Source organism: Dermacentor silvarum, chromosome 10 (assembly GCF_013339745.2).
Source record: "Dermacentor silvarum isolate Dsil-2018 chromosome 10, BIME_Dsil_1.4, whole genome shotgun sequence".
NCBI classification, from domain to species: Eukaryota; Metazoa; Arthropoda; class Arachnida; order Ixodida; family Ixodidae; genus Dermacentor; species Dermacentor silvarum.
In genome coordinates, this window is record NC_051163.1 from 65,512,720 (window position 1) to 65,536,700 (window position 23,981).

Sequence of the window (23,981 nt, forward strand, 5' to 3'; positions counted from 1 at the left end):
TGTCTCGACAAAATCGCCAACGTTAGCTTCGATGAACTCAGGGGGGCTCTTATTGCTACTGTCATCACCCCTGTGGGATTACATCACCTCTCCCACGCAACCTTCGAAGAGATGCGTTCCGTACCGCCACACGCCGTTTCGCGGCAGAGGGATAAATAAAGCAAATACTCGACTCCGACGGACTCACTTGGCGTGGCGAGCCACCCTGCAACCCTTTCGCACGGCGGCTCCCTTGGTCGGTTCCTGCAGCAGCAGCGAGTGCTGACCGATGCCGGCATTCTTGTAGAGCCACTCCATGGTTCGCGGCAGCGGCCCGGCAACAGCTGTTACCGTCTGTCCAGAGTCTGCGCGCACTGCCGTGCGCGTCGCCTAGCGAAGCCGGCGCGCCGCGCTCTCTTTCCAGCGTCTTCGGCTCCTCCCGAAGGATACGTAATGCGCAGCCGACGACGCGCGCTCCGACTGACCAGCGGCGACGGCGGCGATGACAACAGCAGCAGTCGGCGACAACAAACAGCCGAAGCGGGTGTGTCGCGCACACGAGAGTCCCGGGCGCGACGCGCGGTGGTTTAAAAGCCGTCCGTTATCGGCGGTCACGAGAGCGACGGATAATGCGAGGGCGGAAGATGAGACGAAGGGATGAGCCCGACGCAGTTTAGGCGGCGGAGAGCCGCAGCGGATCGATGGGCGATTATCCCTGCGGCAGGAGCTGCGGCGAACATCCTACGCAGATTCGCCTCTCCGATGACGCTATCTAAATATAGCGGACGATCAGAAACGACGCTAACACAAGAAGTGATGCGAAGACGCTGCGGAGGTCCCCGCCGCGCGCTTGTCACTGGTTGCGGCGAAAAGAGCGATGCACGGTTGAAATGCAGATCGGCGAGGCGCGCAAACCACAACAACGCCGACGACAGGCCGACACCACGCGAATCACACAGGAACACGCGCACACAAACAGGCACTGGTGACGTATATTAGTACGTAGGAGCTACACAAACAAACAAAACAAGAAGAAAAAAACGGAAGGGTTGGCTTCTGTCGTCGATGCTCGTGGTCGAGCCGGAAGCCCAACTGTCAAAAACAGCACCTCGTCGATTCCAACATGGCCGCGCCCGGTATCCGCACGTCGTCTGCAACGCGCACGCCGGTCAGAATGAACGCGCGCGCGCGCGCGTCGTCTGCGTCGGTCGACTAGATCAGACTGTACTTCGTAGCGCGAACAAAAGAAACGCCGGCGAGCCAACCCTCCCTCTACGCTTGCCAACTGGCGAGTAAACCAAACAGTTGGGACAAAAGCGAGCGACGTCGCTGCATATCTTGGCCAACGCCCGCCTACTCGCAGCCGCTGGCGAACAAGAGAGGGGGGGAGAGAAGCGAACGCGAGCGCCCAGGTAGACAGTTGCAAAGAAAAAGCAAAGTGGGCGAGCGCGCGGGGGAAGCAGAAGTACTACAACCGGGAAGGACGAACACGTTCGTTCGAGAAATGCTCAACGATACAAAGAGAAAAACGCGCGCCGGCCGCCGCCGAGCCCGGCGAGCGAGCGATTCAGCGGCGGCGCAGTTCCGCGACCGGTCGCCAGAGGTCAAAGCGAAACAAGTGGAAAGGAAGACCGCCGCGCGAGAAACTACAAAGAACAAAAGAAGTGCACGAAGAAAAAAAAAAAAAGAACACCGGGCAGTCTAGCCACACGAGCCAGAGCCCCGCGGAAACCCGTTCGCTCGCGTTCCTAAAATATAGACGCATTTTCTTCTCCCACTTTCTTCTTTTTATTTCTTTCGCGCGACTCCTCAAAGTCTCCCTCGGCAGGTTATTGCGTGCCCCCTTCTTCTTTTTTTTTTTTTTCCTGACAGAATCGTGGCGCACGTCGAGACATAGCTCGATACACGCCGTCAGCAAAGAAATGAGAACGCGCACTGACTTCCATAACAGCAACACCGGTGCAAACCTGACAGAACCAGCGCACAATGAGAGGCAGTAGGTTAGTTTCTTTGTTCGTTGCTTTTAGAGCAGACGACGTCCGGCTCAGCTCGTCTTCTGTTTCAATGACGAGAAGCAGACGACAGCGAAGAAGGAGGCCACACGAAACGCCGCACGCCTAATCCATCCCACTCCGCGACAGCCGCCGCCTCGTTAAATATGTAATTCGAGCGCCAGCAATTAAAAAAAACGCAAGCGAACAGCCACGTTTTTCTTCTTGTTTTGATATCCGACTCGAACTTTCAACGCCCGGGATGGGTTGTCGGAAGATAAAAGGCAGCTTGCCAAAACGACACGAGCGTCAAAGCGGGAAATATAGCGAGTCGTCCGCACAAAGCAAGCAAAACACGGGGGGAGGTGACAGATACGGCTGGGAAGTCCTTCACCCCGCGTTCTTTTCGAAGCCAAGGGTTGCTTCCTGCTTCGACGCAGCCGCGCTGACAAGCAGATTCCTGCGGTGAAACGCTGTCAGAAACGCGAGGACAACTCGACCCTTAGCACTTTGCGGGCGACCGAAGTTCGGGGCACAAAGACTCCAGAGGATGCGACAACTAAAAAAGGCGTCGCGATTCCCCTTCTTCGAACTGAGTTTACAAACACTTGTGTTTGCCCTTTCAAAACAAACCAGTCCAGACAGTAGACACACAAAGAAAGATGACGAAGGAAGAAGTGCAAGACACGTGCACTTCTTTCTCCGTCCCTTGTCTTCAGAGTTTTGTTTGTAGCCATAAATCCAATCCAACTGGCCCATTTTGCAGTCCCAATTAACGAAGGGAGAATTCAACACTTTTTCAAAGGCCAGCGCGTGCAATCTTCAGTTGTCTACAGTGCGGCCACGGCAACTGGTAACGCCGGTGCAGTAAAAAAAAAAAAGCCACTGATCGTCGCGTTCTGAAATGATTGCGGGCGATTATTTACGACACGTACACAATGTTACGCCAACATCGTGGAGTAATTTTTGTCCAACCCGACAATCATCATCATTCTTGTAGTTTCGTTTAAACGCTGTATGCAGGGGACTCCTTTGTTAGTAACGTATTGCGTGTTTGCAACTTTCTTGACAGGCAAGCACCAGCAGTCAATGTTAGAGAACGGAAATTTACACAAGAATAACGATTATCGGACTGAACACCGTATCTAAGGGTGTGTGACATTCCAAGGGTGTATACGAGAATGACGCTTACTTTCTAAATGGTGTAACAATACAAGGGTGTATATGAGAATGAGGATAACTTTCCAAAGGGTGTAACACTGCACGCAAGAATGTATACGACAATAACGATTACTCTCTAAATGGTGTAACACTGCAATAGTGACGAAAAAAAGTCAGTTACTCTCTAAAGGGTGTAACATAGCAAGGGTGCAAACGAGAAAGGCGTTTACGTGGTCCAAATTTGCACCCTAAATAGCGTAACATTTTTTAGGGGGCGCACAAGTTGGGTATCAGCTCTTCAATCACTTTGTGTCGCAATGCTCCCCACATGCCCGACTTCCAAGAACGGTAGGGCCATACTTGGCATGTCTGTGGTAGAAAATTTAACAAGATCAGTTGCACACATAACACAAATACCTAGACAAGACGAGGGCGCGTTTCCTTGTGTGGCGTGTATTTGCGCAACTGATCAGGTTAATAAAAGTTCAAAAACTATAGCCCACCAAGGTGCCCTAGAGGACTATAAACTGCAAGAAGCGACGTGCGGGCGAAGTACACCCTTTAGTGTGTAGTTTTGCGACGAAACGATTCGATAATCGTCATCACTGTTCAGGGCACCGGACATGTACCGTTGGAAAAACGAAATGGCTACGATATTTGTGACTCTTACCTAACTCTTACCAAAGATGACACCCTAAAGGGTGCATCATCTTTGGGGAGCTACGTATGCAAGCTACGTATATAGAAGAAAAAAAAATGGATCACGGGGGATGCTCGGAGCTTGAAAAAGAATCACTCAAATGAAGATCGATCCTGTCCACTTGATTTGCCATAGATAAGGCCAAAATACGTGTCGCTAGTAGTTGTTCTAAAGTGGCACACGCAGTTGAATCGTCACAGAGCGAACGACCGCCATGTACACTTTTCTGTCCTTCTGGAGCACTTCACCGGGAAACCGCAGAGACCGGCGCCTCACAAAAGGCGCGGAGACCATTTTCGAACGAACCAAAGAAACTTTCTCGTCCAACAATGTAAGGCGAGGAAAGAGAGAAAGAAAGGAGAAAATGGCAGCAACGGCGACGTCGTCGTTCGTGCTTCTGAGAGGGCCCACGTAAGTTAAGGCGGCTGCCGAACCAACTCGCGTGCAAACGGCGTCTTCACAATCCGCGTTCGGTGGCGGCCATGCCGTCCGTGCTCTCGTATATACGTCCTTCAGATCTGGTTACGCCCACGTTTCCTTGATGACTTCACCGCGCCGTGTCTCTCTCTCTCTCTCTCTCTCTCCGGCGGCAAAAACGAAATAAATTCGTTAAACGAAAACAAAATAAAAATTAAAAAAAGACACCATGCAGTTTCGCCACGCACGAACGGCCGCTTATAAGGCAACCGGCCTTCCCTCCCTCCTAAGCCTTCTCTGCCGTAGTTTTTGTTTGCGGTGATCGCGCCCTCGGTATCCCTCGCCATCTACGCAAATTCGAAACGGCGGGCGACAAATCGGTTATCGCGGCGGCTGCCTCAGCGGGAGCGTGTATTATACGTTCGACTAGATGTTACGCGATACATGTGCAGCGAGACGCCAGTATTTTATATGCGCCGGGCCAAGTGGACGCCATCGCCCGGCTCCCGCCCTATTAGGGTCGATTACATGCGCTCCTGCGAGTTGTGCAGCCTTACCCCGTCCCGTCTGTCTCGCGGCTTCTCGCGTCGTCTGCTCTGATTGCGCATGCGCAGGTCGACACGTGGACGCAGGCTAGAACGACCGCAGGAACTGCCGCCGTACGCGCACGAAACACCATCCAGATCGCGCTCGCCTCTTACCGGTTGCAGTGTAACAAGCAGGCAAAGGGTCAACCCATATCCTCCTACGTATACACACTGTACCTGTCGAATCACCACAGAACTGCTTAAAGGCACCCATATTTTGGACAGGTCAACGACAAACCATTGGCGGCGGTGGGGAAAACGTTGTCTGTACTCTAGAAACAATGATGTTATAGTGTGCGGCGCTAGCAGAATATATTATTTTGAACAGCAACTGGCATATGGAAAATACTCGTATTGATAGCGTTAAGGGCCCCGTGTCACATAAAATCCGGTGTCAGCGTCGTTGTCTGGCCAAGAAAATCATACCGAACCACGCCGACCACGCGGGCCCTCCGCGTGGCGCAGAGGCGCTGGAGAACTAATTGAATTTCTCAAAGTAAAATGCATCAGAAAAATAGTTAAGTACGATTTGACCACAACCTACAGGCATGACAGCGTCGGATTGTAATTTGAATATACGAGAAAACGTGATTCTGTTACGCGCAAACTCAACATCCCTTTTCCATCATTTCTACCATTCATACGGCGGCGCGCCCCGGCCGGCGTTCCTTGCAAACACCATCCAGATGGCGCTCGCCTCTTTGGCAGCCTAGGGAGCCTACATACAAGCGCTGTTTTGCAAACAGTGCTTGCATGTAGGCTCCGGAGATGAAGTTGGAAAAAAAAAGAAAGCTGCAGTTGCCGGGAAGCCTGCCAAGCAGTCGGGGAACTTGAAATGCTATCGCGTTCCGCCCATAAAGGCGAAGCTTAAGCGTCCTCCAGATTTTTTACTCAACGCCGTTCCTTCATTCATGCCCATGCGTTTCCTTTTTTTTTTTTTTTTTTTTTGTCAGCAGCCGGCACGAAAAATGAGAAAAGTGCGCGCAAAACAATTTCCGTAAAATGTGGCGCCACAGCATGGCCACCATAGCCACAACTCCAACGACGACCGCTTCTCATTTGCTTTGCCGAGGATCCGGCAGGCACGGAATATAAGGGAGGATATGGTCAACCACGTGGCGCTGAAGTTTACATTAGTCTTCCGCCGAAACTATGCGCATTGTGACCAGCCAGTAGCTTTCGAGCGGATGACATCAAACGCACCAAAGGAGCGCATGGAAACCCCTTTCAAGCGCGACTAGAGCCGCCATTTAAAATGGAAATCAGGTTACGAACAGAAAGCGAGTGAATGATACAGACGCACAGTTCTCGTTTTTTCAACGAAATTTGTTTTTAAATCCCTTCATACTCTTGTACGTCGTTCTTTTCCAATGCAACAATGGAGTAAAAGCGCGTAGTAACCTAAAAATACAACGAACTAACTGATACCGAAGGACCTATCGACGACATGCTTCTCACGAAAGACTTATCAGAGGTCGTTTCAACGATAGCAGTGCGTGAACCCAAGTAACTTAAAATAAAATAAAACACGTTCCTGGTCATCGGCGAACTGACAAACAGACGACAAACCAAAGTGTTTACGAAATCACCGCCGGTGCAAGGCTGTGAGCTATAGATTATAGAACATTATGACACACACACACACACAAAAAAAAAACGAAATAAAGGAATGCTCTTCCCAGCACAGACGGCCGCGATGTCGTCTGTTTAAAACAGTGGTAAAAGAGACGACGGTTAAAATACCGGATGAGACTCACGTTTTGTTTGTACTGTTAGCACACTATTTACGGGAGAGGGAGGGATCAACAGCCTGCTTAGCTCAAAACGTAACCGCATGCTAAACTTGTCTATACAAGCGCCAAACGAGGTGACATCAAGACGGAAATGCAACTGCAAACACTGAGGCAACTTCCCCGCTATAGCACGCTCATCTTAACGACACTGCTCATCTGGACACAGCCGGTCAGCGGCTGCTGCTCAGGAAGCCAGCCGCACCATCATTGGCCAAGCACATCTGCAGAAAAGGACTTCGCCATACACAGCAGCAGAGGCGAGCGCGCCATTGTTGAAGTCGTTATTATCCACAGGCAAAGAGGCGTCCCGGAAATGCTATTGAGGATGCGGTCAACGGGGCTGTCGTCCGTTCCCATGGTGGCAAAGCAGACGACAGCTTGCGATATGCACTGTTATGCCTGCGGCGAACCATCGTTTGCCCGGAAAGGAAGGACGCGCATAACGTCGCTGGCGGCGCGTCGGGCGCTAGCGATGTCCCAGAAGCGAAAAAGAAGACAAAATTCTATTGTTATACGCTCGTCGCAGCGCGATTGGCGACGCATATAAAAGCGGCTCGGCGCACTGTCTACAGACAACGCTATTCTTAACTCGGTCCGAAGCTGCAAACAAAGGACATCGAAAGGGACTGCCCTGCCTCCGAACGCTCAGAGCGATGATGCGGCGAAAGTAGGGGAGACACTATAGGCGAAACCGCATATACAGGGACACTATAGGCGAAAGTAACAAAGACCCCCGTACCCCCTTCCACGGGAAAAACTGCCGCCGCAAAAGAAAAAGAATTGGACTAGGGGGGAAAACGCAGGCGTTTATATATACACACGGCACACGCAAAATTCGGACACCGCTGGCATCTTTCAAGCTCTTTGTCCGCGAAGCAGAGAAGAAGAAGTAAGATGGATGCTAACGCGCTCCAAGCACGTGGATATACAGCAGAAACTACGAACGGGGGGGGGGGGGGGGGGGGGGAGGCTAAGGAAAAACGGAATCTACAGGAAAAACTAAAATTGAGAAAACGAGCGAAGCGATATGGCTAGGAAACCGAAACCAAGCGAAGGCCGCACACAGCACGGACGCTACGGAGGCGTAGAGACGCGACACACTTTTTTTCTTCTTTCCCTTCTTCTCCCGAGCAAAGCATTTTCGCGAAACTCGGACGTTCCTCCTTTCAACTCACGAGCGGCGCCACAGAAACGAAACAAAAACAACAACAAAAAAGATAAAAGTAAACGACTAACGACGTGTTCGAACGCGCTTATCCTACTGACCACTTCGATGCATCCGTCGGCATTCAGAACACTCAGGCGAACGCAACAACCAGACGAACAGAACCGTTACACGCGCAGCAGCACGCGTGCGGGGCAATCCTTGCGTCAACTCCATTACTAGTGCCGAGTATGACACAGTTAACAAAGGCAGATTGAGAGCTCCCTCTTGCCCATGCTTTGAGCTGATGATGATAGTAATCTCTAAAGGAACCCCTTTCAGGCTAATCGAGTTTTTTTAAAGCAAGTATGAACGCTGGGAAATACTTGTGCTTTAATTTGATAAAGTTCGTCCGCAAATACCGCCCCCGGCATCATCGACTTATCGCGACGCCATGACACAGATCACAATATGGATCACAGTTTATTGACGTCGTATAGAAATAAAGCTAGGCATATAACTGAGAAGAAAAAAACCGTAGCGCGAAAACAAAAAATAAAAAATAAAATAAAGAGAACAAGGACGACACGAGTACACAGGACTTGCGCTTGTCCTGCGCACTCGTCTCGTCCTTGTTTTATTTTCGCGCTAATGTTTTTCCTCCTCAGTTATGAACCAACTTGCCCAAGAAAATGTTGTACTAGTTATATGACGACGTTGCTCATAAAATATAGACAAAGAATGCTGCGCGCGTCTATTGGCGGCGCTCGCGTGTGACGTAGCGAGCCAATGTATCGTGACGTTATAACACCTCCTCATGGGTTCCGGAAACCGAAACCGATTCGTGGTGACGAGTATTGTGGTAAATTATTTAGGGCGCTCTGACGCTTTCCATTGTATTTTTTTCTGTGGTTCATAAAGTGTGCACGTTCATTTAATTAACGAAACAAAATGACAAGTCTAAAATGTCATTCAGTACTCCTTTAAAAAGCAATTTATTTCTTTTTTTACCTGCAGCCGCAAAGTAATAAATTTCCCCACCCAGCATATAAGCTAGGGCACTGTACACCTCGATGGAGAACAGAAACACGCCTACTTTTTTTATCCATTGTTTTTTACCGTGGCATGTGTGTATCGCCCACATTGCGATCCGTTTGTCATGAAAACACAGACGACTGCCGACATCCGCATTTCGTATTGTCTGAGAAATGACGTTAATACGGCTTCGACAAAAGGACGGCGCGATAATCAACAAGAAATTTCAAGTTGGCACCGACACCGCTTACTTTTCTGACGTACGTATTTTTCTCGCTTATTCTCCACCTAGCTGTGAGCATACAGCAGGAATACGGCTCCAAAATACTGCAATTCAATTCAGCTTGATCCACTTAGGCCTATACTGCCTTAACCCCGTCTGCTATGCTGTCTATTCAAGTTCGTGACATTCTACTGAACAACCGTGTAGTCCTCAAGCGCGCTCTATAAGGGGGGAGGGGGGGGGGAGGCGCAGGTAGGCGCCCGTCTCCTTCTTTAGCCCGGCCGTGGCTGCGCACGGCTATGCGCGCCGCTGAACGCATACGTTGCACTCGTGCCCTCTATCATGCAGGTAACCTGCGGCGGATGGAAAAGCTGGCCGAGCCGAGATGGCTGGTCGACTAATGTGCGCTAGGAGTTAATGTATATGATAACGGCGCCTGCGATACATTAGTGGTGCAGGTTGAGGCATCTATCATTTATGCCTATCTCACTTTCTGTATATTTTAACGTGCTCCGTCTTCCAGCGCGCCTAGTGTTCGAGGTCGCGTGATCTCAAGTTTCGGAGACGCGTTGAAGCGAGGGGCTGCACGAGAAGTTCGCTTCACCGAGTGCGGCGCTCTTCATCACGAGAGCGTTGTCACAGCGATTGCTCGCGGTTATCGAGTGAGATCTATTCAAGCTTGCCTGTGCGTGCGTGGCACCATGCTTGCTAATTGGTAAGCGAATGTTCGCTGTAATTTATACGGCCCAGGGCCCACAAAACTACGAATATTACTTCGTGTAGTTGCCTAATACTTTGCTATCGCTATCAATGATTCGCCAGCTCTCGGGCGAAAATGCGACTTTCTTTACGACGGTGTTATACTATCGACCAGGGGCGGATCCTGGGCGGCCTATACTGAGGGAAGGAGGTTACTCTCGTTTTCGAGTTTGTAAAAGTGGGGGGGGGGGGGGGGCAAGGTGGTGCTATATCACGCGTGTAGGAAGAATGGGTGCGCGAGAGTCCACCCCCCCCCCCGCCCTTCTGGATCCATTCTGGCACAATTTAGCCTTTTCAATCATTGTCCTTTATCCTTGTAATTAGCATTAAACCACCCTGCTTGAAAAAAGTGCCTTATAAGTAGCACAAACACGGCAGACTTCGACAGCACGCGCGCCCATCGAAAAGAACAAGCTTGCATGCATGGCTCGAGTTTCAAAGCGCAAGTTGGCGCGGTAAACTGTTTCTCAAATGAATAACTTCGGTTCGCTTGCAAGAACACAGGGTAACACTCCTGCGCGCGACAAACTGCGGTCGCGTAGCGGTATATAATAGGCAACTTCCGGTCCAACGAGCTGCTCCCTATAGTGAACTAGAATATTCTAGTTCACTATAGTGCTGCCATCGCGACAAAGAGCGCTACAGGCGCCTCCCCCCCCCCCCCTCTGACTCCCTCCATCTTTCCTACCCTTCTCACTCTCTTTCTTTATAGAACACACACGCGACATCGTTCTGAGAAGCGTGCAACGTTCCGAGAAACATCCCTTCTGAAATCGCGCGCCACATGCCCGACTCGAGCGCAGCTGCGCTCTGTCACGCGGTTCTCTATAGAACGGGGTGCCAGCCATTGCTCAGGTCGCCAGACATGGACGCACGCGAGCGCGCTGCATGCGAGAACCGGGGAGTGTGGTCAGTGCATATACAAAAACGTGCGGCAAGGAAGCCCGAACGGCTATAAACTGGCGCTAAACGCGCGGATTAAGGTGACAGCAGCAAACGGCACCTCCATGTCACGCGTAAAACGGCGCGCGCATGGGCGCGCGAGCAGTTTGCCGGAACCGATCGCCCAGCTGCTTGCCGCAAGTTCCCAGGTGGCGCTGCGCGCAGATACATAATACTACAGGTGCGGCTTTGCTTGCACTTCATTATGCTCGCCCCGGCGGAACAAACAGGCCGAAAAGAAATACACTTTTTCTTTTTTTTTTTCTTGTTTGTTGCATTGTGTTGGGTTGCTCGACTCTCCCGTTTTATGTGTGTTATTTTTGACTGCCTCTCGTATTTGCACGTACTTTTATAAAAGGCTTTTTAGTTCAAAGAAGCCATTAAAATTGGAGGACGCTTAAGCTTCACTTTTAAGAGTAGAACGCGATAACCTTATCGGGACCCGTTCGCATAGCATCGTTCGCATACGGCAAGCAGGCTTCATTCACTGCAACACTGAACGTGGGAAAGCCAGCTTACAAAGACCAAGCTTACACCGAACCCCTTAAAGTCGGCTTCACTATTAAACACAAATGCATTGCTGGAAAGACATTTTCCCAAGGTAGTAGTGACCTTATATTAAAATGTGAAAGCCCTAGCACCTTTTTATTATTTTATTATTTGTTTGCTATTGCCCCGACGCGCGCGCGTGTCCAAAACGAATTAACAGGCGAAGTCCCAATTTGACCTGCCTAGGATGCGAGCGCCATCTGGATATCATTTTATCAAGTACACGAACGTGCGGCTGTAGGTCTGGTAGAAATGCTGGAAAAGAGGTTTGTGTTTGAGTTTCCTCGTAGCAGGATTAGGTTTTCTCGTACAAACTACAATCCGACGGCGAATGGTAACGCAGTACTTTACCATTTTTCTGACAGATTTCACTGTGAGAAATTCAATTTTTGTTCACCAAAACCTTGTACCACGTGGCCGGGCCTGCGCGGTCGAGGTGGTTGGGGATGATTTTCTCCGCCACCCGCCGACATCGCACGCCGACGCCGGATTTTCTGCGACACGGGGCCCTTAACGTTATCGCGTTAAAATATTTCAGACGACGCGCCGCGCAAAATACCGCCGCAATTGGTAAACGTTACCGTCGTGATAAATAAGCACTGGTCGCTTGTTCCTACGGCACTTAACGCTTAGGAGCTCTTACAAGCAGCTCAAGGTTCCAGAAAACTACGAACTTCCAGTAAAAAGTCCGCGGAATGTTGGGGCCCGTTTAGCATATAATTGAAGATCCCGGGCAGCTCCGCCATTGTCCTTCAACACGGTGCACATAATTCGGGAAGGCTAATAGAGAAGGTTCAGAAGCGAGACTGCGTGCTGTGTAGACAGTCTATAGGCAGGAAAGGTGTGCATCTGGTTTTATACATTTAGGTACACTTTCTTTACACCCACTTGAATTATTCGATGACAAAGTTCACCTCCTTGCGTTCCGAAATGGCATATAAATTTCGTCTTTTTCTTTAACAGCGAATCTGTTCTAGCTAACCGTAAAAAGTGGTGCCTATTGTCGCAAACCCTCGCCGAGCTATGACGTCACTGCGCTTTAGCAGCGAATTTGTAAAAAGTGGTGCCTGCTGTCGCAAACCCTCGCCGAGCTACGTCATCACTGCGTTGCCTAGCAACCACCTCGCGGAGCGGCGTGTGCCTCGCCTACTCTCTGTGCCGTGCACATGGTGCCTTGACAGGAGGAGACGTTAAGAGGGAAGGAGAGCATGCGCGCGGCGCGCGCAATGCTCGGAAGAGGGAAAGCGAAAATGACGGAGAAATTGTAGCAGCACCAACGAGGCAACGCGCAGAGCTGCTGCCGACGCCACCCGCGTTGCCCAGCCGTGCATGCGCCGAAGCAATAGCGATGACGTCACCTCGCGTTGCCTAGTAACCAGTAACCGCCGGCGTAGGTGCGCGCTCAGTTCCCCGACAGACACGGCTCCTACCTACTCGCGTTTGTCACATGCCAGGAACGTTGTCGTTCGTAGGCGCCGAAGCGTCCAGCGCTAGTCACGCGAAATGTCGCGAAAGGGAAGGTACCTCCGAAAATGATCGCTCGACAATACCTTCCCAACATGCACAGTTAAGTTAAACCAAGACCTAGCAGCAACAAAGTTAATACCTAGCAGTAGCAGTCAGTAAGACTTGAGGATTGACACTTTCGCTCTGCCTATAGTTCACTATAGCTCTGCCTAAGGCGCGCTGCTCTTGGGGTCGAAGGGGCTTGGGGGGGGGGGGGGGGGGGGGGGGGGGGAGCGGTCACGAAGGAGTGCAAACTTGCCTGCTTTTTTTTTTTAATTGCGAAAGACCACTACTGAGAGCATGTATGCAAACAGCAGATATTTTGGTTCGTTGGTGTAGCATAATACGCGAAATACTGGAGGTAAGTTTTCCACTCTATGAGGCTGCCCTGCGCCAGTAGCGAAACCAGATTTTTTTTTTTTCTTTTTCGGGTCGGGGGGGGGGGGGGGGGGCGGTTACCGTGCTAGTACACGAACACCGCGGCCACGATAACGTAAGTGAACGATATTATCACGCGTACGTTTGTTTTGGATTGTGACGGCGACCGTTTTTCACCAGATAATCGTAGTTATCGATTTGTTACTCGTCGAGATGCGCCCGCCGTCCTGTCATGGTTCTCGTTACGCACCTTCAGGACGTGCTAGTACCCCCAGATACCCCAAGTCAATGCGAACCATCTACAACTTCATGACCAGTTCTAAGTTCAAAGGCACCACTATACCGCGTCTCACACACAGCAAGCAACGCAACGAAAGCTAGACTTCCCTCACTGCTCTCACGCGCGACTAAAAAAATAGTACGTCGCATATTAAAGATATAGGTATGTGGCGTGCAAATCGATGTAACATTAAGTCTCACGCTTTCATGTCGCGAAAGTGTAACGTATTCATAACACGGAAGGCGTCGCAGATCTGAACCTAATTACCACCGAACGAGCGGAGTGACAAGACAAGTGACCACAGCACACCGCTTGCGACTGAAACATAGTGCGTCGCATGTGCGCTCCACAAAGCTGCACAAATAAACGCGTGATTTGACGAAACCTTACAACCACAAGTTGCAGTAACACACGGAGTAGCTATTCAGCAGACAGCGTCGCGGATCGAATACAACTGCACAGCCAAACACGCGGAGTGAGACTTGCATGAGCCGCACTACTTGCGTGGCTTCCGCAGCGTTGGGCTGAAGTACAAAGCTAACTAAACGGAGTATGGCGACTGCAAGCATACAGGCTATTCGAGGACACCCTCCACCACTGCCTTCGCCTCCATTAAATCGCCCGAGCGTCAAAAGACGGCGGCGAGTCGAATCGGCAGCCGCAATAACCAGAGGAAGGAATGCCGGTGCACACAACCCCTTCGCCGCCCAAGCCACGATCCCGCAGACGTTGTTGACTGCCGCCACGGAGGCATCCTGCCCTCCTCGCACACGCGTTCCAGGCAATTAACTAACAGGAATCGGCGTTATCATGCGACGAGGTACGCCGGGAGGGCAGTGAAACAGCGCGAACTGGTAACACAACCATGCACGCGCGGCGATAAGGGGAAGAGCGTGCATAAATAGTCCGGGAAATGCTCGGGGGGGGGGGGGGGGGGGGGGGGGCGGCTATGGAAGCGTGCAGGTAGGCCGCCGGGGCACGCGACGCGCCGGGCATGCGGCCTTCGCCTCCGGCGACCGGCCTACAGGGGCGTCGGCGCGCTGCTCTTGGGGTCGAAGGGGCTTGGGGGGGGAGCGGTCACCTGCCCGATCCTCTGGCCTGCAGAGGGGGTCTGCGATGTTGGGGGAGGGGGGAGTGGGCTATTCGGCTTGTCCACCGCAAGACGCTGCAGTTCTTACACATGAAAAAAAAAAAAAAAAAAAAAGACTGACGCAATTTTGCGTGCATTCTGCCGGTTATCACTGATCATCATCACCGACAGCAGAAGGACTGCAGACTCTCCCTCCCCCCCCACCCCGCCCTTTTTTTCTTTTTCGAAATGTAATCGTTACGCTTTCAATAAAGTGCGAGCTATCTACATTACATAGATAACCAACTGCCGAGCACCAGGGGACGTATTCTGAAACGTTCCACTTCGCCAATAGTTCGCCTAGGTGACAATTTCGCCGTCAGGTGCGTGCTGATTGGCTGTTTTAGCAAAATTGGATGAGTTGATTGGTTGGTTGAGCTCGCCGTCATTCAATTTTGCTCAACCAGCCAATCAGTGCGCACCTCAAGGCGAACTATCGCTGAAGTGGAACGTTTCAGAATACGTCCCCAGAGTGCCCTAATTTACTATAACACTAGTTTCTATGAATCAGCTTTGGTAACCAAGTGTATCGATCGGCCATAACGTCGTGTTAAGATTGGCCCACTCCGCCCCCGAGATCGCTGAAGCTGGCACGTTCGAGCGGTGCCAAAATAAACGCCTGCAGCAGTCACTTTTCTTAATGAATGATATCGTACCTAGCCTTACCGCCATATTAAGTCCGCAAGTTTTGCTCTGTGTCACGGTGTCGATGACGCCAGTTCTGGCATTTCAAGACCAACTTTAATATCAAATTAAAGTATGCTATATATATGTTTCCCAATCTTCATACTTTATTGTCATCCTTTTAGAAGCAAGGAGACTGTAGTAGTGTTTCTGCAACTTTCAAAGTGTGTGTAAGTACGTCTTTAAACTGCACAAATGAAGACAAAAGGTAAGAGACCACACACAAGAGCAGACTTGCAACTAAACTTATTTATATACAGGGTGTCCCACATACTTTAGTCAAACTGTAAAAATATGCAAATGCAACATAGCTGGACAGAACCAAGGTAATGTTTGCCATCACTTGGAGATAGTACTCAGGTTTTTGCATTCTGCCTAATTACATTTTTGTTTTAAATAATTAATCAACTTCTCAAACATTATAATTAGATAAAAAGTGTCAATGAGAAAACTGTATAGCAACATGAAAAACTCCTGATACAGCTTTCTGTTTCTCAATACGTGCTACATAGAAGTGTTTTTCTAAGCATGAAAGAAGCCCGCAAATACACGAAAAATCGCAGTACGACGGACCACTTCGAGGCACTTTGCATGTATTCGAGGGCAGCGTTTCTAGTAGTATTTAAGTTAGCAGCATGTTTCCTATGGGTTATGAAAGGCTTGCAGAAGGACACCAAACGAAATATGGAGATTGTTATGGCTTAACTTCTTAAAATTCAAGTTCACAATCGCAAGTTTTTTCTAGAACAGGTAATCCTGCAATGCAGCAGGATTGGTTCAAGCGTATAGAGAGAGAGGACTCCGACGAGAGTAAATAAAACATGTTTCATCATCAGTGCTCAATGATTTTTCTCAGGTCACCTTCCCCTGTTCCCAATACTGCTTACAGAAAAGCAGGCAACTGTATTCACCAGCAGCAATGTCAGCAGCCTAAGAAAAATTAAGTTTTGTACAAACAAAGTGCACAGAAGTGACTGCAAATGCTTCTGCACATCATCTAGACAAGTGATATCCAGTATATCGAATGCATGTCAAACTACATAGACAATATGTACGTGGAGCATCTAACGTTCTTCATAAGGAAACTGTCACAAGTGCCCTTCCATCAAGGCAGGCTTTGACGAAAGTAAAGCTTTTGGACATCCTTCTTTTTGTATTCATCGTCCCCGGTTCTTTTGTTTCCTCCTTAATGCCAGAGGTGATGCATGCCATCCTGTTCCTCTGACATGTGCTGGGCAAATCAAAGTGATGCAGCCAAATGCCATCTTACAGCAAAGCCCAGAGTCAAACAATAGCGGGAAACTACAGATGTCCTACAGCAAGTGCAGAGGTTTGGGTTATAAATAAAAATGTACAGTTCTTACACTTCTGGATTATGTACACGGGCTCTTTTCGCTGCAATGTAAAACGACACGATTGTTGACCATGCAGTGCTTCCTTTAGAAATATTTGCAAAAATGTCGACTAATATGTAGCACGCACAATTTGTGCAGGCTTTGGCTTGATGTTGGCTTGAACTGTTGTCTGCAATATGCATCTTACTAGGCTTTGCTGCTGCCTTTTGGTTCATAGCTACAAGTATTTCTTTATAATTCAGCACTATTCTCACTTTTCTAATTGAAATGTTACTTTATCTGACATCCCTGAAATAATTAATTTTGGTGCTTTCTGCTACCCTGCAACATAGTCTAAAGAAATTTTAAAGTGAAACTTTGTCACCCTTCCCGGACTTTACTAACCATGGCTGCTGGCTGGATGAGTGCTGCTGCTGCTGTCTCGCCAAATAGCTCATACGTTTAAAAAATTCACCGACTATTACGCTACTCCGTAATGCGAAACTTAAGTGCAGCTCTATATGTGCCTTCATTTCGCGATATATCGGCTGGCACGGCCAACCTGTCTCATGCGGCACATTACAAACAGAGCGAAGTGTGACGCGACTGTCTCGCTAATCAGGAGATCGTGAGAGACATTGTGTGGCTGGCGCGTGGGCGCGATTCACAGCAGCCGCCGCAGACAGACCTGTGCTCATGCAGCACTTTGGTGAACAGAGTACGCGTAGAGTGCCTTGACGCGCACCCCTCCGCTACCGGAGCAGAGGCGAGCGAGCGCATCGAGGCACCCCAACGATGCGTGCTACTCTGGTGCCACCTCATAGCCATCATCGCCATAGTCAGTCTTGCACAGCACTATGCTCTAACCAGTGGGCCACAATTGCACATGAACTTCTATCGTGCCAATGACAACTAATTCTTTAAGATTATTGCCGTGTGTTGATGATGACGATGACGATTTCAGTGCTATGAAAATACCCACAATGGTAGAATGGCCAAGAAGCAGGTGGTACATTTATAATAAACAAGAAGAAATCAAGGAATAGAAGCCAATACAAAAGTTGTCACACTGCATAGCACAAGTGCACAAGAGCACCATGCACGCGTGCCAGTTTCATTTATGCCAAGGAAGCAGGAATGAAATGAGAACGAAAAATGGTAGGCATAACGTGAAGAGACTGGAAGAGAGCGGTGTGGATCAGAGAGCAAACGAGTATAGCACATACTCTAGTTGACATTAAGAGAAAGAAATGGTGCTGGGCAAGCCATGTAATGCGTAGGGTAGATAATCGGTGGACCATTAGAGTTACAAAATGGGTGCCAAGAGAAGGAAAGCGCAGTCGACGACGGCACAAAACTAGGTGGGGTGACGAAATTAGGAAATATGCAGGCAGAAATTGGAATCAGCTAGCGCAAGACAGGGGTAATTGGAGATCGCAGGGAAAGGTCTTCGTCCTGCAGTGGACATAAATATAGGCTGATGATGATGATTAACCAGCTTCACGAAAACTTCACTTAACATGGATTCCAAAATCTGCATTGGATCAGCATAATTTTTTGCATTGGCAAAATGACAGCATCTACTGATGCTACCCGAAAATGACTTCCTAGCTGTAAGCTGCAAGAGTCGCATAAGAACATTATCAACAGAAGCAGCTTATAACCAGGGATCGTACAGAATGTAAATTTCTGGCACATTTTTGGTAAAGCTTTCTGGCACATTTTTGGTAAGACTGCCCATCTCACACCATACAGCCTGAAGTTGCAGCCAGTTGTTCTATATGTACACGGAGTAAAGTAATTATCCCATGACATGCATTGTGATTGTCATTGAAGTGTAGTTACTAATGGATGTACAAATACCCTGTAATGCTGTACTAAACATCTGACCGAAATCTATTCGACATGGTCAGCGCTTACATTTGGCATCAATAAGTCGCAGTAATGGTGCTCTGAAGGTTTCTGCTAATTAGCTCACTTCTTTTTAAACATTCATCCGATAATTCATATTCACTCCTGTGTGCTTTCAGCTTGCAACACTTTTACACAGCTAAAATGCTTTTCCTGGTGTGGCACAATTTGGCATGAATGCCACCCCGCACCACAGCACACATCGATAAGAATATGACTGTGAACACTTGTTCCGTGAGAAAGGAAATTGCCTTGCTGATAAAACAGTCACATATCACAAAGTATTTTCTGCCCTGACGGAGACAAGTCCCCTTGTTGAAACGTTGGCTTTAGCGACATTCCTTGTTCAACCACTGTTAATCACTTCCAGCCTCCATCCTCTTGTCAACTTCTGTCCTACAAAGGACTTTAGCCATCCTTAGTACACCACCATGGAATAAACACAAACACCCCTGCTGTGCTGGGACTCTTCTCCTGCATGGTTTCATGCACAAAACAAATATGCAGAAAGACCAAGACAAAACAAGCGCTGCGCTGAAACTTGTTTATTCGAGGCATTGGGACTTGCAGTGAAAGCTCGTTAATTTGACCCCTGTTAATTTGGAAAACTTGGTTAATTCGACCTGCACGCATGGTCCCTACAATTATATATAGAAGCTTATAGGGGGGAACTCTCGTTAATTTGGCAAAATTTCAGCGAGCATCGGTTAATTCGACCTAGCGTTGCAGCCTGCGAGCTCGCCCAGTCGATGCGAAGAGAGCAAAAAAGAAAAAAAAAAAAAAATCACTGCCAAGAGCAACGCTACTGTACAGCTAAAAAAGAAAAGAAATGCCACATAGGCCAACCGCATGGTCATCGGCATCATCCGAAACGGGTAGATGTATAGGCTAGGTGGCGCAAGCTGTCCTTGTCCATGCTGGACGACTTATTTGAGCAAATTCCGCATGGTGCGTGTGCCACAGAGCATCTGACAGCTATTAAAGCTATTGTCGCCGCTCAAATTCACCCGAAAAAAACAGACGAACGTTACAAACTTCTTTGGCAAATAAGGTGTGTCACGCTAGGGAAAATTTCGCGTTTTTGTTGTTCCTTCGATATTTTGACAATCGGATAATACGACAATTTTTCGCGATCCCACCAGTGTCAAATTAACAAACTTTTACTGTATAGACTTTTTTTGTTTTCCTTTTTCTTTTTTCTTGTTGTTTTGCTCGTCCTCTTTCTGCTGCTTTACCAATCATCTCTATACAAAAAAAAAAAAACTAAATCCTGTGGTTTTATGTGCGAAAACACGATCTGATTATGAGGAACTCCAGATTAATTTTGAGCACCTGGGGTTCTTCAACACGCACCCTGCACAGTACATGGGTATTTTTGAGTTTTTGCTTCGATCGATATGCAGCCACTGCTGTTTAGGATTTGATTCCGCGACCTCGTGCATATCAGCACAACACCAAAGCCACTGCGCTACCACAGCAGGTTGTTTCAGTGAACGCTTCTCCTGTCTTCACCGTCCTCTGTTACTGTTCTGTGCTCAAAAATCACGAATGGCTAGACATGAGTTCCAGATGTCCACCCTACCACAATGTGGCATGAGTATATGCCCCGACCACGGGTTTTCACGACAAGGAGAGTGGGGGGAAATGGCACAGACCTGTCACGTGACGAGGGCGAGGAGGAAGAAGCGAAGAGGAGAGAGGACTTCTCGCTGGGGGCACCCTCGGCCGTCTCCAATGTGGTGGCCTTTTGAGCAAACAGCGTCGAAAGGTCTTGCACTCCGCGCCGACTGACGTCTACCACCTAATGCACATGTGTACGAGAGAAGGAAGAAGGAATGGAAGAGCGTGGGATGTCAAAGGGCTTTATTGATCTTAACAGTTACTCGTAGTTTAACACCCTGAAACAACATTGGATCGTTGTAAGAGGTGCCATAAAATAGGGCGCTGTCAAATTTTGTGAATGTCATACATTGTGAATGTCAATCATACTTTGGTAGCATCAGCATAAATTAAAATGTAGACAGGAACTACCTAACTGATCAGAATGCCCGTTACGCGTAACTATATGGAAGGGCAACGTGTAATCGCTCTGTAGTCTGTTTATAAGCATGTAGTAGTCCCAAGTGTATATGTTGTGGGGTCTGAATTATCCGCCGTTACAAAAGCAGGGGCAACTGGAAATGGAACAATGGCCTGCACTGGAATGTTGCCACAGTGGCTGCAAATAAAACGTGAGGCTTTGTGTTCGAAAGGGAAGAGGCTATCTGACTCAAAGCTTGCACTAGCCTCCTGCAATTCACACTGCAGCCAACGTTAGTTTAGGACCTGATTAAGGTAACCAAGGTATCAAGATCAACACGGCTGTTGCCATTATTTAAGGTTACAGAACAGCTTCTGCATTCAAACATGAAAATTTACTTCATTTAAAAGTTACCATGACTGCAGATTAAGCTTGCAACAAACATGCACATTTGCAGGAAGTTTAAGCAAGCGTTTTCAGAATGATGTAAGCAGAATGAGCTGTGCAAATGTTATTTTACTCCATGTATACTGCTGGCCACAAAAATTTATAAAACATGAAACCTGAAAAAAAGGAAAAAGCATATTTCATGCAGAAACCACATATGCCTGCAGGTTAGACAGGTGGTCCATATTTACATACCAACCAATTAGAACGCACTCATAATTTTCAATCTGCATTATTAAGATAACCTTTTTTTACAGCCTCAGTGGTTCAGAAACATTCAGCAGCAAGTGCATATTTAGCAGGAATTCAAATGTGACTGAGTCAAAGTAGAATAGATATTTGCATTTTCACATTCCCCTGTTTGTGCTGCAGTGGTGCAATTTTGGTGATATATGAGGTAATCCATGTTTGGAACAATTTATCACACTGCACACGGCATAACACACAAGAGATGATTGCTTACCTTTCTCCATTTGGCCTGAAAACTCAAGCTAATTATAGCATCAGCACAAATTGCAATGTGAACAAGAAAGGTGAATTGGAAAAAAACTCGTAATACTACTTCAGTTATGTTAGGTGATTAGACAAGTCTGGGGTGCAAAAGCTTTGCAGCAAGCTTTTTAAACGCGTTGCAGTGCCATATTTCCATGCAGGTGTTCAAAACGTATCAGTCAGAAATGCATGCAAACCATAAAATGCAAACATGCATCCTAGGCCAGTATAACACGATTCTATACCAAGGGCATTCAATTTTGTACATTGTTATAGGTCTGCATTTTTATGCTGTCAGTGGACTAAGTCAAACCCAATTATAATGAACCCAGGTACAGTAAATTATGCTCTATACTGAATGCAAAACTCATTTAGCATTATTCACACATAATAGATATCTTACACTGAACTGGACATTGGGCATATCAAACTTTGAATGCTTCAAACCTGCACCATAAAATAGCCCGCTGCGACTTTTCATTTTCATTTTTTTCTTCCATGCTTTCAAAGTTTCTTTTTTTTTATGATAGGGCTAAGCATGCTTGACAGTATGTTTGGAAATAACCAGGTAGAGGGCTATACAATGCATAAAGTGATATAGAGCTGTGGATCGTACCCATCTGCTGTGCTAGTTGTTAAAGTGGTTTGCGTGTGGTGCAAAAGTCTGCAGTATGTGTAAGTTCCCCAAGAAAATTGTTTTTTTCAGCGACAAGTATACGCATGCCTGCGAAGTATCCTTCTCTATGAGCAGAGGCGCGAGCCTACATGCACTGCTCGTTGTTTGTGCTTGTACAAGGCCAGTGAAGTTGATCCTCAGAACACCCGAGCCACGTCGGCTTGTTTGTCTGTGGCAGTTGTTGCCTAATGCACGCCGCCTGTTGTTTGTGTTAGTAAAGTGCTACAATGAGCTGTATATCTGGTCCATGGGCCAAGGCTGTTGTTTTGTCTATCATTAAACTTGAAGGTGACCAGCTGCACAGTCTGAACTGCAGTGGCAACACACCCAAACTACGTGGAGCTCTGTGCTTACGCGACTGTTGTTTTGTGCGAGATTGAATTGTTCACCAGTCAAGGTGACCGCCAGCAGAGTGTGAATTACTGGTGGCAACCGGTGCGCACGTGTACGCTTCATGTGCGCTTCAGGACGGCTAGAGGTGAATGCCGACACCTCGAGAAGCTTATAAAATAAAGCCAATCCAACACTTCTGCAGTCTGCTCTGGGGACAAGAGCAACACCTGGACATCCCGACATCGAACTCCATGGAAGCCCACCGCCGACTTTGATACACCAACCTCACTTACGAGCGGCAGCATTCGGTGTGGACGGACTGTTGCCGTACCCAGTTAAAGTTTGCACAGGTCACTCTCTTTGAATTTAGAAGACTGTGGACTGTAAATATATATATTTTTTCATTCACTTTAACACTTACAAACTTAAGCTTGTACACAAAATTTATAGTTTGTATTTGATGTTACGATAGCATATCTGAATTGTTCTGCGTGCACCTGCTTTTGACAATTGTCACATTCACACTTTTCCTTTCTTTGTAAAAATAATGGTTATCACTTGAGAACATAAGTTTGCTTTGCTTCAATATCGCATTAAATTGTTGTTCTTTGTTTGTATCAGGCCTTTGTCTTGCTCCCGATGGCAATTGATGAAAGCCAGGCACCGGATGCCAACCCCTTATGCCACTGCTCAGCAGAAGCTAACGCTTCAACGAGTTCTTTATAACTGGGTTTGACTGTAGTTGGTTCTCAATTGCTTGCACTTCCATTCATGCTGACATTATACTCATCACCTTACTACAGCTCCCAGTTCTCTATGCTACAATTACGCGCAGTGCAAAGAAATACAACTGCAAGGCCATGCAGCTTCAGATCATGCCTGCTGCAGCCATGTGACTCGAAATGAAAGGGCTACGTTGCCTAGAATATAGAGAGCCATATTTGTGTAGAATTTTATATGCAGGCTTTTCCAATATGCAAGCTGCTGTAAGAACTTTAGAAGAGACTTCAGGTAGTAGTACAGACACACAAAATGACAGTAATGAATATTTAACGGAAGTGAAGGGTTTCGGCTTCACGCAGAGTATGATGCAAGTGACAGCAACAAGCAGCGAATTATGACGTGCAGCATTACGATGTGCACCATTTCACACATTAGTACAGGTCACAGAAACCATTCACAGCAGTGCATGAACAATTCGCTCTCGGGAATCACAACATTTGTTTTCTCCTCTTTCCTCTTTCCTCATTGATGAATGAATCTAGGACAGGGTTATGGTGGAGGGCCACAACGATAAAGGCGCACCGACATAAAATATTTGTCGCATCTTGATTCCGTTATTGATAGCTGTTCACCCAGTAATTTCGCTACAGAGCCTCAATTCTTCGAGAGCACAACAAATAATTACGTTATGTTTTATTACAACTAGTTCAACATCAATGCCAAGTGTAGTGTGGCTGTGGGCATGACAAAGAAGGCTATTAGTGTCCCCGAAACTTGACATGGCGGTG

At 47.9% G+C, this 23,981-nt stretch overlaps 1 protein-coding gene across 6 annotated transcripts in view; it reads right to left on the reverse strand.

Annotated features, from left to right (window-relative positions):
• LOC119465905 (ADP-ribosylation factor GTPase-activating protein 1) overlaps positions 1-23,981 on the reverse strand; it is a 60,270-nt gene that overhangs the window by 10,644 nt on the left and 25,645 nt on the right. For all 6 annotated transcript variants that reach the window (XM_037726378.2, XM_037726377.2, XM_049657291.1 and 3 more), the window contains one exon: positions 20,158-20,303. In XM_037726378.2, coding sequence (XP_037582306.1) covers positions 20,158-20,303 — 146 coding nt within the window. The remainder of the gene's footprint in view (positions 1-20,157; positions 20,304-23,981) is intronic.